The 15,594-nt window shown below is 34.8% G+C and overlaps 4 protein-coding genes across 5 annotated transcripts in view; 2 read left to right on the forward strand and 2 right to left on the reverse strand.

Moving 5' to 3' along the window:
- Positions 1-22: 22 nt before the first annotated feature.
- On the forward strand, positions 23-3,555 carry LOC140984567 (putative disease resistance protein At1g50180). The gene is made up of 2 exons (XM_073452087.1): positions 23-1,254; positions 1,710-3,555. The coding sequence occupies exons 1-2, from the start codon at positions 240-242 to the stop codon at positions 3,383-3,385; spliced, it is 2,691 nt and encodes an 896-aa protein (XP_073308188.1). The 5' UTR covers positions 23-239; the 3' UTR covers positions 3,386-3,555.
- Positions 3,556-7,013: 3,458 nt separating this feature from the next.
- On the forward strand, positions 7,014-7,922 carry LOC140984628 (uncharacterized). Its single transcript, XM_073452180.1, has one exon. The coding sequence runs from the start codon at positions 7,014-7,016 to the stop codon at positions 7,920-7,922; it is 909 nt and encodes a 302-aa protein (XP_073308281.1).
- An 804-nt stretch (positions 7,923-8,726) lies between these two features.
- LOC140985344 (aspartate--tRNA ligase 2, cytoplasmic-like) lies at positions 8,727-12,642 on the reverse strand. The gene is made up of 10 exons (XM_073453175.1): positions 12,472-12,642; positions 12,079-12,189; positions 11,859-11,972; positions 11,146-11,436; positions 10,950-11,060; positions 10,694-10,747; positions 10,041-10,120; positions 9,701-9,816; positions 9,275-9,389; positions 8,727-9,014 (listed from the first exon to the last, which is right to left on the reverse strand). The coding sequence occupies exons 1-10, from the start codon at positions 12,640-12,642 to the stop codon at positions 8,888-8,890; spliced, it is 1,290 nt and encodes a 429-aa protein (XP_073309276.1). The 3' UTR covers positions 8,727-8,887.
- Positions 12,643-14,055: 1,413 nt separating this feature from the next.
- Positions 14,056-15,594, reverse strand: part of LOC140984442 (NAC domain-containing protein 92-like) — an 8,188-nt gene continuing 6,649 nt past the window's right edge. The window contains exons 2-3 of one of the 2 annotated variants that reach the window (XM_073451863.1): positions 15,223-15,494; positions 14,056-14,806 (exon numbers count right to left, since the gene is read on the reverse strand). In XM_073451863.1, the coding sequence (XP_073307964.1) occupies positions 14,285-14,806; positions 15,223-15,494 (794 nt within the window). In that variant the 3' untranslated portion in view covers positions 14,056-14,284. Of the gene's footprint in view, positions 14,810-15,222; positions 15,495-15,594 lie in introns of both variants that reach the window. The other variant, XM_073451862.1, reaches the window with a different exon arrangement.

Consider the following 15,594-nt stretch of genomic DNA (forward strand, 5'->3'; position numbering starts at 1 on the left):
TTCTTGTATTTTGTGCACTTTTAATTATTCTGTGAATAAAGGCAAAAAAGCAAGGAAAATCACATGGGAATATGGTCGTATAATTGGATGGACTAAAGAAACTTCAACTATGAGGTGAAAGAGATTTGTACCAAATCAGTGTTTGCTAAAATTTTCAGTTCTATTTTGAATATTTACTTGGTTTTAGACGATTTATCTGTGAAAAATTCTTCTTCCAAGAACTCTTGACTGATTTAAAGATGGTTGATGCTGCTGCAACAATGGCTTTGGAAACGCTGCGTGATCTATTGATCGAAGAAGTGAAGTTTTTATCAGGTGTCGAAGGTCAGGTTGAGGATGTCGGAAGGGAGCTTCAAGCGATGCGCCGTTTCTTGAAGGATGCCGACAAGAGGCGGGACACATACAACTCTGACATCGTGCATGGTTGGGTTTCAGAACTTATGGATCTGGCAACAAGGGCTGAGGATGTTCTTGAAAAATATGCTGTTGAAGTTGCATCAAAAAGAGGAGCCAAGAACTTGAAAAAAAGGCTCAAAAGATTCGCTTGCATATTGGGTGAGTGTTTCGCTCTTCACGAGATAGGGAAGGAGACTGCTGGTGTTATGTCTCGCATGGCTGAACTCACCAAAAAATTGGAGTCTATAAGTAAAGGAGAGGGCTCGTCAAGTTTCGGATGCAATGACGATCAACGATTGCTAAGGCAGACATACGGTCATGGGATTGAAGAGCACTTTGTTGGGATGAAGAATGATATAGATCTTCTTGTATTGCGTATGAAAAATGATGATAGGTCATCTCGAGTGATTTCTATATGTGGGATGGGTGGTTTGGGGAAGACCACTCTTTCCAGAAAAATTTACCAACACAAGCTCGGTTTTGAAGCTCGTGCTTGGGTTTGCATTACGCAGAAACTTCAAGCAAAAGCTATTTTCCAGGAAATATTGAGGCAACTTCTTCCGGGAGAAAACAATGAACGAATAACGAGAATGGAGGAAGCTGAATTGGTGAGAGAACTATATGATATACAGAAAGAGAAGAAGTGTCTGGTGGTTCTTGATGATATATGGGAAATTCATCATTGGAATATCTTAAAGAATGCATTTCCGCTTGCAGAATCGAAATCCAAAATTTTGCTCACAACTCGAAATCAAATGATCGTAGACACAGAATTTGTCTACAAACTAGATTTCTTGACAGAAGATGAAAGTTGGGATCTGCTTCGAAAGATAGCTCTTCCCATCCATCAATCCGAAGGTTAGTTATTCTGTTGGTTGATCGATAATTGTAATAAATAAAATCCAAGCAAGTAATCTCAAAGTGAATATCCAAAACTAAAAAGTGATTATTGTGCCAAAGTCTAGGTGCGAAAAAATAAGGCCAACAAAATACATCTCTCTTATATTTTTTTTCTTTGTTTAGTGTTGTTCTTACTCTCCAAGTCTTCAAGATTCACGTTTGGAATTTAATTGCTTCCTTAAATATGCCAATATTTTGTAGCACAAACTTTTTCTTTTCTTTACAGGGCAAACCCTTCAATTTTTGATTTCTTGTTTTCTTAACTTCTTACGACTTGAGTTGACTCTGGTGCGCTGAATGCAAATGAATTTATTTGTTATATGTAAAAATTTATCGAACCTATTATTTGTTTATTGTTTTGTACTAATGTAATCAAGATGGAGATTTATTTATTTTGCCGATTGTGCACACAGCCAACTCGAAACAGTTTGAAGCTATAGGAAGGGAATTGGTACGCAAATGTGGGTGTCTACCCCTAGCAGTATCCGTTATTGGTGGAATTTTGCGAGGACAACAAAATTTAGGGGACTGGAATAAGGTCCTCAAGAATATGGATTCACATCTGAAGCATGGGAAGGAAAGTGTAGAACAGGTTCTAAACTTGAGTTACAATGTATTGCCTTACCACCTAAAGTTATGTTTTCTGTATTTAGGATGTTTTCGAGAGGATGGAGATATTGAGATGGAAGAAGTATATTTGATATGGATGGCAGAAGGATTGATTTCATCAGACGATAAAGGGCGAAATGAAACTCTTTGGGATGTTGCTGAACGTTATTTAAATGAGCTTGCAAACAAATGCATGGTTCAGGTGAAAATGACTACTGGTGGATTTAAATCATGCCGTCTTCATGATTTGGTGAGAGATCTATGTTTGTCAAAGGGAAAAGAAGAAAAGTTTTTTGAGGATTCTCAAGGAAAAATTCGAAGATTGGCAATCGATTTGGACGATGACGACGCATGTAGTATTGCACAGTTTAAAAATGCAAAGTTACGATCTCTTCTATTGCTATCCAAATCGAGATATGATTATCATGATATTACTGACATTTGGCCAAATCTACTCAGCAACGCATTGCTCAGATATCTTAAAATCTTGGTATTGGAAAACTGCATATTTGAGGATGAAAAGTTACCTCGTGCCGTAAGAAAACTAGTGATGCTCAAGCATCTGAGTATAAGAGATAGCGTGGTCGTGGAGTTGCCAGAATTTGTGTGCAAACTACCATGTTTACAATCAATGGATCTGCGAGCGGCAAGAGAGATTACGTTACCAAGTTCGATTGAAAAGATGGGACGATTGAGGCATCTCTTTCTGAATCCGACAGAAACGACGACAATTGATGGTGGGAGACTGAGACTCGATGGCTTAACGGAATTGGAGACATTGATTGGGTTCAGTAGTAAGCTCTTTGATACTAACCATCTCCTCCAATTAACCAACCTCCAACGTTTTGATGGGATTGTTCATGATTTAGAAAGCCTTTCCGTGGTTGTTGATCACATCACTAAACTCAAGGATCATCTTCGGGAGGCAAGATTAAAAATTAATGTGAGGGATGATTTGAGTTCCGAACAAGGTTCACAAGTCATTGATTCGTTAATGTATTACCCACTCAATTCTTTGTCAATTAATGGGAAATTGAGGAGATTGCCGACTTGGGACCCTCAGTTACTCCAGAATCTTGGTTACTTGAAGCTTTCTGGTAGTGAAATTGTGGAAGATCCGATGGAAACACTACAACGTCTTCCCACGCTACGAACTCTTCTGTTAGGCTATGACGCATTTGTTGGCACAGAAATGGTTTGTGGGAGTAAAGGATTTCCTCAGCTCAAGAGTCTCACACTTGAGGGATTGAGGAATTTAGTGGGATGGAGAGTGGAAGAAAAGGCAATGCCAAATCTTTCGAATCTCTGGATCGGATTTTGTCCAAAACTAGAGATGATTCCAGAAGGAATGATTTCCATGGCGTCCATCACAAACCTGACCATATTTGGCATGCCCTCTAATTTCAAATCGCGGTTGAGAATTGGAGGAGAAGATTACCCCAAAATCAGTCATATACCATTCATTCTTTTGGACGATTAGTAAGGTCAGTTTTCTGCTGAAATTTACCTTGTATACACAACATTTTGGATTTGTGTGCTTCCAAACAAAAGGGCACTATAGACCTTGACATAATAAGTAATATCTTTGTTGTACCCATTCTACACTTTATCCGTCAAATATTGAAAATTAATATATGTTTTTATTTAATTTTAGCGTATTTGATATCTTAAAGGTCAAACACNTTTTTTCTAATCCATATATTTGATAAATATGGTCGATAATTATTTAATTTTGACGGATAATTACATAATTTTGATCAATGTTGCATGTTTTTTAACATACGAATCACATAATTTCACAAGTATGTTCTATAATGTTACATTATTATGTTACATGTTATGATATATGAGTCACAATTTCACAACTATGTTACATGTGTTTTGACATATGAGCCACAATTATGTTATATGTTTTAACATACGAATCACAATTTCACAACCAACTATGTTACATGTTGTTTTAACATATGAATCACAATCTCACAACTATTGTTACATGTGTGTTTTAACATATGAATCACAATTTCACAACTATGTTACATGTTTTAATATATGAATTACAATTTCACAACTATGTTACATGTTTTAACATATGAATCATAATTTCACAACCAATTATGTTACATGTTGTTTTAACATATGAATCACAATTTCACAACTATGTTACATGTTTTAACATATGAATCACATATTTAGCCAGGTCGACACAAAGTAGACCTTGTTTTTTTTTTTTGGTCGACCCTTATTGCTTTGCTTTTGGGTCGACCCAAAGGTATATCCTACAAAATTCAACAAAAATTAAGAGAATAAGATACTTAGAATAGACAAAAATTAATAATAAAAATAATAAAAAAAACATACAATTTCTTCTTGGTCAACCAAAATTATGTTGGTTGACCAAGAAGATGGTTGGTCGACCAAGAAATTTTCTTGGTCGACCAAGAAAATTAAATTAATTTTGGTCGACTATTTTTTCTGGGTGGATTGATATTTTTTCTCCAAATAAATTCTGTGTCGACCGAGAAGAAAAAGAAAAAGAGAATTAATTAAGTTAAAGATTTTAAGTACAGTTAATGTAATAATCAAGAGTCAACTCTTTTTTTTTAAAAAAAAAGTCAGAGTCCTTATTTTTTAAATCTTTTATTTTTCAATCTCTTTTTTTTAATTGGACCCATTTTGAAAGTAAAGGTGAACTCTGTTGGAGTGGAGTGAAATGGGCTGGTTTCGTTAGGGGTTATATATGAGATTCATTCAGGTCGTCAAAGGGCTTGTCGGAAAAGCCCAATATTAATCAGAAAATGTCTGTTTAGGTAGACAAGCGACAATGTCGAAAACTATGTAAAAATCTAATTGGCCAATAATTATGCACAAATTTTAGGTCTTTTTAAATAAATATTATAAATTAAAAAAAAAATTTAGAAATATAACAGATTTTAAAATTTTAAAAGAATATGATAAGGTGGGGTTTGTAACCCCGCTTCATTGAGGAGTCGGGGTCTGAGACCCCGACTGCTAATTGTGTTTTTCGAGGAGTCGGGGTTTAAGACCCCGACTCTTTGACCGCTACAGTAACCACCGCGAATCCCAGGACAAATGTCTGATTGAAATATATTCATTGAATCCTCTTTTGTTTTTTTATGCTTTCTTCCCACATATATGTATAACTTACATGACTAATAATTCATTCGTCCCACTATATATGTATAACTTACATGAATAATAATTCATTCGTATTGACATTGATGAAGATGCATTCGGCGATGATGTGGTAGTGTATTTTATAGCCGAATGTTGGTTATATATAAAGGTATTTTTTCTTCAACATTTTGTTTCAATTTTATTTACATGTACTAATTTATCTCTTTATTTAAAATAAATTTTGGTGCTCTGTAAAAAAATCCGAACAAGTTAGATGAAGCATTTTTTTCTCCTATGATCTATAAGTGAAGCTTTTATAAATGCTTATTATTTTCTACATGATTTTCTTATTGTTGATATTGTATTATTTATATGTAGTGTGTAATATTGTTTAAAGAAAATGAGTGANTTGATTCAATAAACATTATGTTTATCCAGTTGGTTTGAATGTACTAAACTGCTATTTCAATTTCGTTGCCTAAACTGTTTGAATGTCATAGTTGATAAAATTTATCTTAAAAGAGAATTTTTAATTCAGTTTTTAAGGGGAGTTTTAAAAAGCGTTCCAATATTTTATCCCTCGAACTATAACATTCTTAAAAAAATTTAAAAAATTTTTCCAATTCAGTTTATGAGGGGAAGCTTTTTCTTTATTTCTCAAACTGAAATTTCTTTAAATTAATCCTTAAAATTTTTAAATTTTTACTTAATACTTTAACTATTACTATCTTGTTATCATCAAAAAGAGGAGATTGTTAGAACATTCACGTTCGTAATCTTAATTTTGATGTTAACAAAAATTTTTATTGTGTTTATAACAATTTACCTAAGAGCGCAGAAAGATGAAACTGATCAAGCTTCGAGTTGATCAGTTACTGTGCCAAAACTAATAGCGACGCAAACTGAAAGTGTCAACTGATTGCTCAAACTGAACCAGTCTAACTGATATAGCATAAATCAGTTCAACTGATTATTCAGCTGATAGATGAATCAACAAAATACCTTCAAAAGCCTGACCAAATGAAGAAGAGCCCAACTGACCAGTACAATTGATACAGTGAAATCAGTCCAAATTGATTTCACCAAACCAGTTCAGAGCATCAATTGTAACTAATTAGGTCGCATGCCACGAAAAGACTATCAAATGGAATCCAGCTAAGCACAAAGATACAAGGTACAAGCTATAAGCTACTTCACAGAAGAAGGTATAATAATGGATGTTGCAATAGATCTAAAGAGAGGAAAGTTTCCTGAACAATTGTCAGAATGAAAAGACATATCCTAAAGAAGCACGCAACAGACATTATTATTGAGTTTTCATGTGCGGTCAGCTAAGCATTTATAAATACCAAATGAAGACCATTAAATAAGACGCGGAACTACAACAAAATACTAGTTTGTGAAAAAAAACAGAGGGCACACGCATTTTATATCGGCTTACAAGAAGCAATTAGCCCAGTTGTGTGAGAACACCTTCGTGTCATATTGATTAAATCAGTTCTCATACATTCACACACAATCACTCATATCTACAGAGAATTGAGCTTATTGTTTAGTGAGTGAGTCTTGCACAAAAACGATAAACTTATGTATGTACTTTTCGCACAAAGAAGTTAAACAAGTGCTGGCTGAGAGGTGCTGCCCTCAGTCTAGTTGAGTGCTAGGAGTTCAGTTAGGCAGTAATGTAAGTCCTAAATTGAGTGGGATTGTACAAAGTATTGTATAAATCAAGTCTTTTAGTGAATCATACCCAAGGTGGTAGAAAAGGTAATGTAGGAGCAGTTGAAATCTCCGAACATCCATAAACATATCATGTGTCTTTAACTGTTCAACTATTGTTTTAAAACTGATTTAATCAATTCAGCTGATATCAGTTCAGTTCTTCCCATAACTGGAATGATACAAGCCCGAACTGATTCTCCTTCCTTGATTTATTCAGTTTACACAAGATAAAAATTTTAAATTGNAACATGGTGGCAAACACTCTTGTGGGTATAGTTCGTTGTGACCCTTCATACGAAATCAAATATGTAATGCAACTGATTAAGGACAAATTTGGGTACAATATTTCGTATCACAAGGCATGGCATAGCTTGAGGCGATCTGTTGAGAATGTTTATGGAACATGGGAAAGTTCTGTTCGACGACTACCGAGATATATGGGCGCCCTCGTGAAGCACAATCCAGGCTCTATCGTTGAGTGGAACCATATTGATACGTATAACCCAACAGTGAAGATTTTGAACTATGTGTTTTGGGCATTCAGACCGTGCATAGATGGGTTTGAACATTGTCGTACGGTTATTAGCATTGACGGAACCCACTTATATACCAAGTACAAGCACAAAATGTTGATAGCAGTGGGATTGGATGCAAACAATCAGGTGTTGCCATTGGCTTTTTCGATTGTTGATGAAGAGACGTACGACTCATGGAAATGGTTTCTTGATAATCTAAGCAAACATGTCATTCGTGGGGCTAGAGGTATATGTCTTATCTCTGATAGGCATCGGGCTATTGTAAGCGCCGTGGATGATGTACCAGATTTCAAACCTCCTCGTGGAGTACATCGTTTTTGTTTGCGCCATGTATACTCAAACTTCAACAATCAGTTTAAGAATGTTCATTTGAAAGATCTTTGTTGGCGAGCGGGCACTCAACATCAGATACGTAAGTTTGATGCCACAATGGATGCAATTAAAAACCTTAACCCGAATGCGTATCGATATTTGTGTGGGATTTCACGTGAGAAGTGGACGATGGCCCATGATGGTGGATGGTGTTGTGGTGTGATGACGACAAATATGTCCGAGTGTTTGAATGGTGTGTTGAAGGGTGCAAGACGTTNGTATATTTGTCATATGTATAATTTTTTGTAAAGAGCTGCTAAAATATTTAATTTTTTTAATATAACTAAAGTTTTTGAATTTTCTAAGATATTTATATTTTATGAGATATTTTCATAATTGTTTATATAAATTTTTCTAAAAATTTATTAAACTATTTATTTTCAATTTTTTTTTAAAAATCACAAAAAATATATTAGTATTAAACTTCATATTATAATATTATTTAGAATTATTATCATATTATTCTATTATTGCACATATAGTTATTTTTTCATATATCTTTTCGTGTAACTATAATATATTATTTAATTAAAAATTTCATTAAAAATATAATTATAAAATTATAATAAAATCATTAGAAAAACATGTAGAGAGAAAAGTAAAAAGATAAAACATTTAATTGTAACATAAAGATGGATTAAAACTAATATGAGAGTTACATTTTATTCTTGAAATGATACAAATTACTACAATCAATGTATGTTGTATTTGTTAGAAATTTACACACACACACACACACACACATATATATATATTGTATTAATAAGGAGGGCATTTGTTTCTTTTCACGATTGAAAAACGATGGATTAAAACTAATATGAGAGTTATATTTTATTCTTGAAGTGATATAATGTATGTTGTATTTGTTAGAAATTTACACACACACACACACACACATATATATTGTATTAATAAGGAGGGCATTTGTGTCTTTTCACGATTGGCCACTCCATTTTCTTAATATCAGCCTCACTAATCATCTTCAACATTGAATCCTGTTTTTCAATTGATTCAGAATAATAAACGCAGGCAATGCCATACAAATTATCCAAGTTGCCAATTGTCAAAATAACCTCTTTCTTTATGATGAAACGTCAAGTTCTGTAGTTATATTAATATGTGAAGACAATGTTGATTTCCACAAGTGTAGAAGCAATGGGAAAACGAGGAAACATCGAAGATGAACCAGAAACTAAGCGAAAAACATCGAAGAATCATGGAGCGATCCTTTGAGGGTCGCGAGGGAAAAGTGACGTCTTTCGGATGTTGTTAAGTGCACAGAACAGCATCACCACACGCTCCAAACCGACTCCAAATCCACCATGAGGTGGTGCTCCATACCTATGATGAATGTGACATAATGAAAAACATCAATTTTATTTTTAAAAAAATAAATAAATAAGACTCGCCTATAGAGGTGGATCCAATCTCATATAAAAACATTTCAAATTTTATATGTGCTTTTCCTAAAATTGTAAACTTTCCCCCACAAGAAAGCCCTACCCCGCACACAGCCAACATGACTTGGACTCATAATTAGCTTTATTCTACCCATTAGCTTATTCCACCCATAGCATATAACTTCGGGTTTTTTTCAGCACCTGAAGGAGTCGATATATGTTGATATCGTCTTGACATCAATTCCACATGCTTGTGCACGTTCCAACAAATACTCAGGCACGTGGACACGCTGAGCTCCTGATATTATTTCTTCGCCTGAGAGATAAAATGAGAATGAAGACAGTTGGAAAGAGAATACATCTCAACATCGAAGAACCTAGAAAATAGGGTGGAAAATGAATAGCTTTTCCCGAGGGGTTGACATGATATTGTGCTCCTATCGGCGACTTCAACATTTATGGCAACTTCTTTTAAACCAAATGTCATGGAGCAAAGTTAATAAATGCTGAAATTTAATTTTTGAAGCAATTGACAAATTTATCAGTAGTATTTTCAGCATTTCATTCGTTTAGCAGTTTTGATAATATTTCCTTTCACTAAAGTACTCGAATTGGAACTAGATTTACCTCGAATGAAAACATCGAATGAGTTACTATAACTCTGATTATCATAACATGGCATTGTATAGAATGGTCGAACAGCAAGAGGATAACGGTGAAGTATGTAGAACTCAGTGCCATACCTACAGTCAGAAGAGTGAACACAAATGAAACGAGGAAGAAATGGTCAAAGAAGATCTGCATGCACTATGAAATAAAAACAAAATTGTTTCACAGCCTGCCATGATTATGGTATCTGTAGAATTTTCCTCTTTCATGAATGGTTATCTATCAGCAGCATGTTCAGTATGGTCAAATCAGAATGAAGAAGTAAAATGAAGAGAAAAACAAGCAAAAATCAGCATACTTCTCCAGAACAAGCTGGCCAAGTTTCCTCTCTGATTCTGTGTTAAGATCACCAAGAGGATCAATTTCAACCCCAGCCTCCTGCAGAAGCGAAAACACATGAAAATTATATGAACATGCTTCCTAATTAATTCAAATTCCGTAAAATGAGAGGCAAAGTTTACAAAAGCTGTAGCCAGCATAGAACAGAAACCAGAAGAACATGACAACAGTAAAACTGTACATTTGCGCAAGCATGTGTTGGTACTATCAACATAAATGGTATTCCAAAATTAAGAATATAATGCACAACATCAGCATTAGTGAAAAAAATATCAAAACCCATGTGAGTTGTGACCAAACACACAAGTTCTTGCTTGGTACAGTTCTTTTGCTATGAATAAATAATGGCAACGATTTGCTAGCAACAAAATTCAACAGTTATTCCAGCATGATATTTAAGATTTGACGTCATCAAGAGAAGGAAAAATTTCAAGACGTTTCAACCATAAAATTGCAATCCGTATTAGGTGCCCAAGAAACTAAAACTTAGAAAACTATTTTCTCAAAAAACATTTGACTTAATGCTTACCTGCTACCAATTACCTTTCATTAATAACAAGACCACAAACGCGGGCACGTGGAACAAGATAAATGATCTTTTTCTTCTCTTACCTTCAGCATTGTGATCCCCTCTTCAAAGGTGAGACGTAAAGTATTTCGCAAGTACTGCATGTTCAATCAAATATAACAAAAACTATTAACACAAAACTTGGGAAATATACTTGTCAGAAGAGAAATAAATATCTTAATCATTGTTTCGGCGTAGCAACTATTCTATTCCTACAAAATTATTGTTCACCATGTCATAACATGATAAGATAGTTGGGATCAAACAATATTACAACAGCATATAATCAATATAGTGTACCTTCAGCTTCTCAAAAGGGTATTGTTTATTAATGGCTTCGAGCTCCTTTGAACAACTCTCATTCAAACAATCAAACATGGCCACAAATAAACGATCAACAATATCCATTACCTGCAGAAAAAACTCAGGCCATCATCAACAAAGCCACATTCAAAAAGTTTTAACACTCTATAAGGCAGTACAATACAATCCATACTTCCGAATAGTGCTCCTTAATTTCCATTTCAACATCAAGACCTGTAAATTCACACAAATGTCTGTGTGTAAAAGAGTCCTCTGCTCTGAATACTGGACCGATCTCAAACACTCGGCCAAAATCACCACAAATGGACATTTGTTTATGAAGCTGGGGTGATTGTGCCAAACACGCAGGTGTTCCTTTGTAATCCAATCTAAAAACAGCCGAACCACCTTCACTGGAACCTGCAATCAACTTTGGTGTGTGGATCCCAACAAAACCTTCAGACAACAGGAACTGTCTAAATATCTGCACAAACTCATGGAACAACATTATTCGTCAGTATGCAGATTTTAGCAATAGGATTGTGGTGTTCATTTAGCAATCATGCATCAATTGTCAACAAAAAATAGAAATAATGATAAAAATGTAAAACAAATGCTTCGCCGAGATTCAAATGACCATCTAGACATACCACAACAAGCTTATATAATAGATCATACAAAAAGGAACAAGAACAGAACAGATAATCTGAATATACACAACTGGAAACAAATTGGAACGGTTCACTGAAATATAGTAGTTGCAACCTTACAAACAGAATATCAACAAAAAAAACTGGACTCAAAGGACCAAGTAGCTTTTATTTCTACGGACCCAGCAACAAAGTCCAGCAAAAAACTGCTAAAATCAGGAAAACCAAACACAAAATCAAATAGAACGAGACATACATTTTCAACTTGACATTGGATACGGAAAATTCCTTGATTTGCCGGTGTGCGCATGTCAAGAACTCTGAAATTCAAACGAGTATCTTGATTAACTCGAACAAGCTGTTCACCTGCCTGCATTTAGAAGAGATACTCAAGTGTATTTATAAAAAGAGGCAGCAAAATTAAAAGCATCAATACCATCTTAGATAAGTAAAACTAAGAACAACAGCAAGAATACCTGCAAAGCCTTTTCTATGTCAACCTCACTTCTTGCTGCATCCTCAAGATTAATAGGTAGTGTGGGTACAGCCTTGTTGACGCAATAAAGCTTCTTCACTTGAATTTCCACCTATAGTAGTCAAATAATTCAACCCAATTTTTATAAAAATGAAATAGCTTACTATAGTACCTTTTCCTACAAATTATAACTGAATACACACGGGGATAGACTCGCAACAAATCCAGAATGACCAAGTTACCAATATGCACAAAGAAATACGAAATCCATAGCAAGAAAATTTCCAGAATTCAGATTCCAGGATTCAAATCGACGGCATCAAGCATTATAAAAAACCCACAAACCCAGAGAGACAGAGACCGAATAAAAGCACACAAGAAAGCAAGCGAACACCTGCTGAGTGGCACCAGTGATTGACTGGGCGGGAACAGATACAACACCTTCAATATCCACTATCGACTCTCGGCTCAAACCAGTCGCAAACTTCACCATCTGCGGGCTCACCGCACCAGGGCTAACATTCAGGACGCATTGAACAGTAAATCCACTCTCCCTCACNACCATTAAAAAATTTTAACATCTTAAATTGTATTATTTACAAAGTACGAATGATATAACACTAAACATAACAAAGTCATGATAAATTTAATTAAAAAATTAACAATTGTTGTTTAATAAAAAAATCACTTACTTTGTTGACGAGGAACTCCAAATTATTGATTTTTCAAAAAAATTTATACCTGCAAAAGAAAAAAAATTTAAGCTTCTTGTTAGTTCATCATAAACACAAAGAAAAGAATAAAAAAAATTGGTGTTGAAGAGGAAAAATAGATTGAAATAAGAAAAAAAAAGATAGAAAAGAAGAAAAAACTTACATGCAACTTAGAAGAAGAACATGAGGGAAAGGAATGATAAAAGCAAGCAATTACATGTTCGAGCATCACTGATATTGCAAGTTGAATTCAGTATAGATTCACGGGTGTTCAATTTGGCCATCACGGGTGTTCAATTTGGCTTTATCAGATACATTTGTCATACAAAATGACAAAGAAAAATCAACACTAATCAATTGTAAGAAGTTGTCGGAAAAAAAAATAAAAAGAGGAGTCGGGGTGGGTCTCAAACCCCGACTCCTCGAAAAACACAATTAGNTATATTCGAGTAGTTCATATTAAATATTTTTCACTAATATATAGGTTTCACATATAGAGTGCCTACGATATTCGCATATCCCAATTGGATTTCTCTCATGTAGGAGCTTGTAATTGTAAAACACCAATGCTTTTGTTTTGTAAATATTAAATTTTGGGTTTTGGTCATGTAAATTATATTATGTTCTGATTTTTAATCTTTTTTCATGGATTGCTGAAGTGACGTCGAAAAATACTGATATGGCACTGAGAAATGCAAACGTATTCAATGTCACGCAGCACTCAACGAAAAGAAACTAAAAACTAAAACATAACATAACTTACAGGATCAAAATCCAAAATTAATACTTATAAAACTAAAATATAAATATAAAATATAATGGATAAAATTACATGACCATTCTGACTATTATCCCCATGTGATTTTCCAGTATCCGGTGTTGGTGGCTCGATTTATCCTCACCGCCGTCTGGCTTTTTTCTGTCCCAGAGGCTGAAGACACACGCCAATCTTTTCTCCCCCTTTTGCCTTATCTTGCATATATTTATTAAATATGGGCTAAAAGATGTTGAGAAATTATTTATACGCGTGCGTGCACGCTTCACTCAAAATGAGATGAGAACTAGTAGAGATATAGATTTTCTTATGTTCTCCCTGCAGCATGCACATATATACGCCTAATATTTATTAATTATAATCAATCAGATTCGTCCCGAAAGTTTGCATATTTTGAGTTTTAATATTATACGGTAAAATGTGAAGAAGCAACGCAAGCACGCGTCTACATGCATGGAGTACTTGAGATCATTCTAACAATAGCAAGAAAAATGTAGTGAAATGATCCTTTCGAACAGTACTTCATATATATTCTTGCCAAACACTTGGAAAAAACTAGCTAGCTAGCTAGGGTTTAATCTCCAACAACATGCAAACAAGTCAAAACAAACAACACTAAAAACTCTTCCAAATTACTGCCTTCTAAGCAATTTTTTTTTAAATATATTTGTCTCCAATTTCACAAGCCAACTTGAAATTCTCTCCTTTTGGTCCTGGCATCAGTAACCAGACCAGTAGTTCTCTAAATCACCACAATTCTCCATACCCATAAATCTGTTTTCTCCTCCATACCCCTCATTCATCAGAGATGAACCCAAATCCTGATTATTCATCCCCGGCAGCATAGGTTGCGGCATTGGCCTCAACGGTGGCTGTGCCGAGGCAGGTCCCCCACCAAGATTCAAGTTCAGGCCTGATATAGTGAAACAACCGCCGCCGCCATAATTCATCTGTGGCGCGATTATTGGCATGTTGATCATGTTGTTACTTGAGCCAGAGCCACTGCCACCGACACCGCCGGCCCGCATGAGAACTTCTTGTAGTTCTGCCGGAGTCATGTAGTTTCTTGAGGAAAACTGGAAGTTTTCAGGGTGCATGATCTGTGTGTGGTGAATAATATTGGGATTTTGAGGTATTTGATCAAGATTGTAGGTGAAAGGGTTGACCCCCCTTGGCTGGTTTGAAGTGTACTTTTTCCCACCTATACTCTTTTGAAACACTCTGCAAACCACCCACTCATCCTGCTGGAAAAATCAAATTGAATTGTATCCCTATGTTAGAAAATGAGAGTCTGTGCTAGTTTGTCCATTCATCTAAAACTCTAAAATAATGTCAAAAAATGTTAAATTATATACATAATACTTAAACATAAGTATAAAATTAAAAAAATATAAAAAAAAAGTTAACATGGTGTAAAATCAAAATATTGCCACTAACAAAGATGAATTTACTCAAACTTATTACAAGCTTCTTGACCCATTTTTTTAATAATTTAGCAAGCACATATAAGATGTTGGCAGAAAGGATTTTCATTCAATTTACAAAAGTTAAAAAAAGCATATATTATAATTAAGGAAAGCAACAATATAATAATAATCAAACATTTAATTTTCAATATATATCAGACATAAGCTAAGTGCACTGTGTAAGTATATACCTTGCTGGTTCTATAGGCAGATTTAGAATGAATGCGATATTCGTGCATAACCCAATTGGATTTTTCTCCTCTGGGAGCTCTTCCTTTGTAAAACACCAATGTTTTCTTCATTCCAACTTGCTCAGCGGTGTTGCTGTTGTATATCTCTTTATCTTTTCCGGTGGTTTTCCAATATCCAGTGTTGGTGGCTCGATTCGTCCTCACCCCCGTTGGGTATTTCCTGTCCCTGAGGCTGAAGAAATACCACTCTTTTTCTCCCATTTTCGCCTTAGCTGCATTATATTTATTGATATAAATAAAACATAATTATATGATCAAGAAACTATTATGTTCATGCGGCATGGTTTGTGCGTGCGTGCGTGCGTGCGTGCG

Source organism: Primulina huaijiensis, chromosome 9 (assembly GCF_012295235.1).
Source record: "Primulina huaijiensis isolate GDHJ02 chromosome 9, ASM1229523v2, whole genome shotgun sequence".
NCBI classification, from domain to species: Eukaryota; Viridiplantae; Streptophyta; class Magnoliopsida; order Lamiales; family Gesneriaceae; genus Primulina; species Primulina huaijiensis.

What these genes read in the sequence shown, in the direction of transcription:
- LOC140984567 (XM_073452087.1), top strand. Translation starts at nt 240, where the DNA reads ATGGTTGATGCTGCTGCAACAATGGCTTTGGAAACGCTGCGTGATCTA. An exon ending in TCCCATCCATCAATCCGAAG is followed by an intron (nt 1,255 to 1,709) that starts GTTAGTTATTCT and finishes TTGTGCACACAG; the next exon opens with CCAACTCGAAACAGTTTGAA.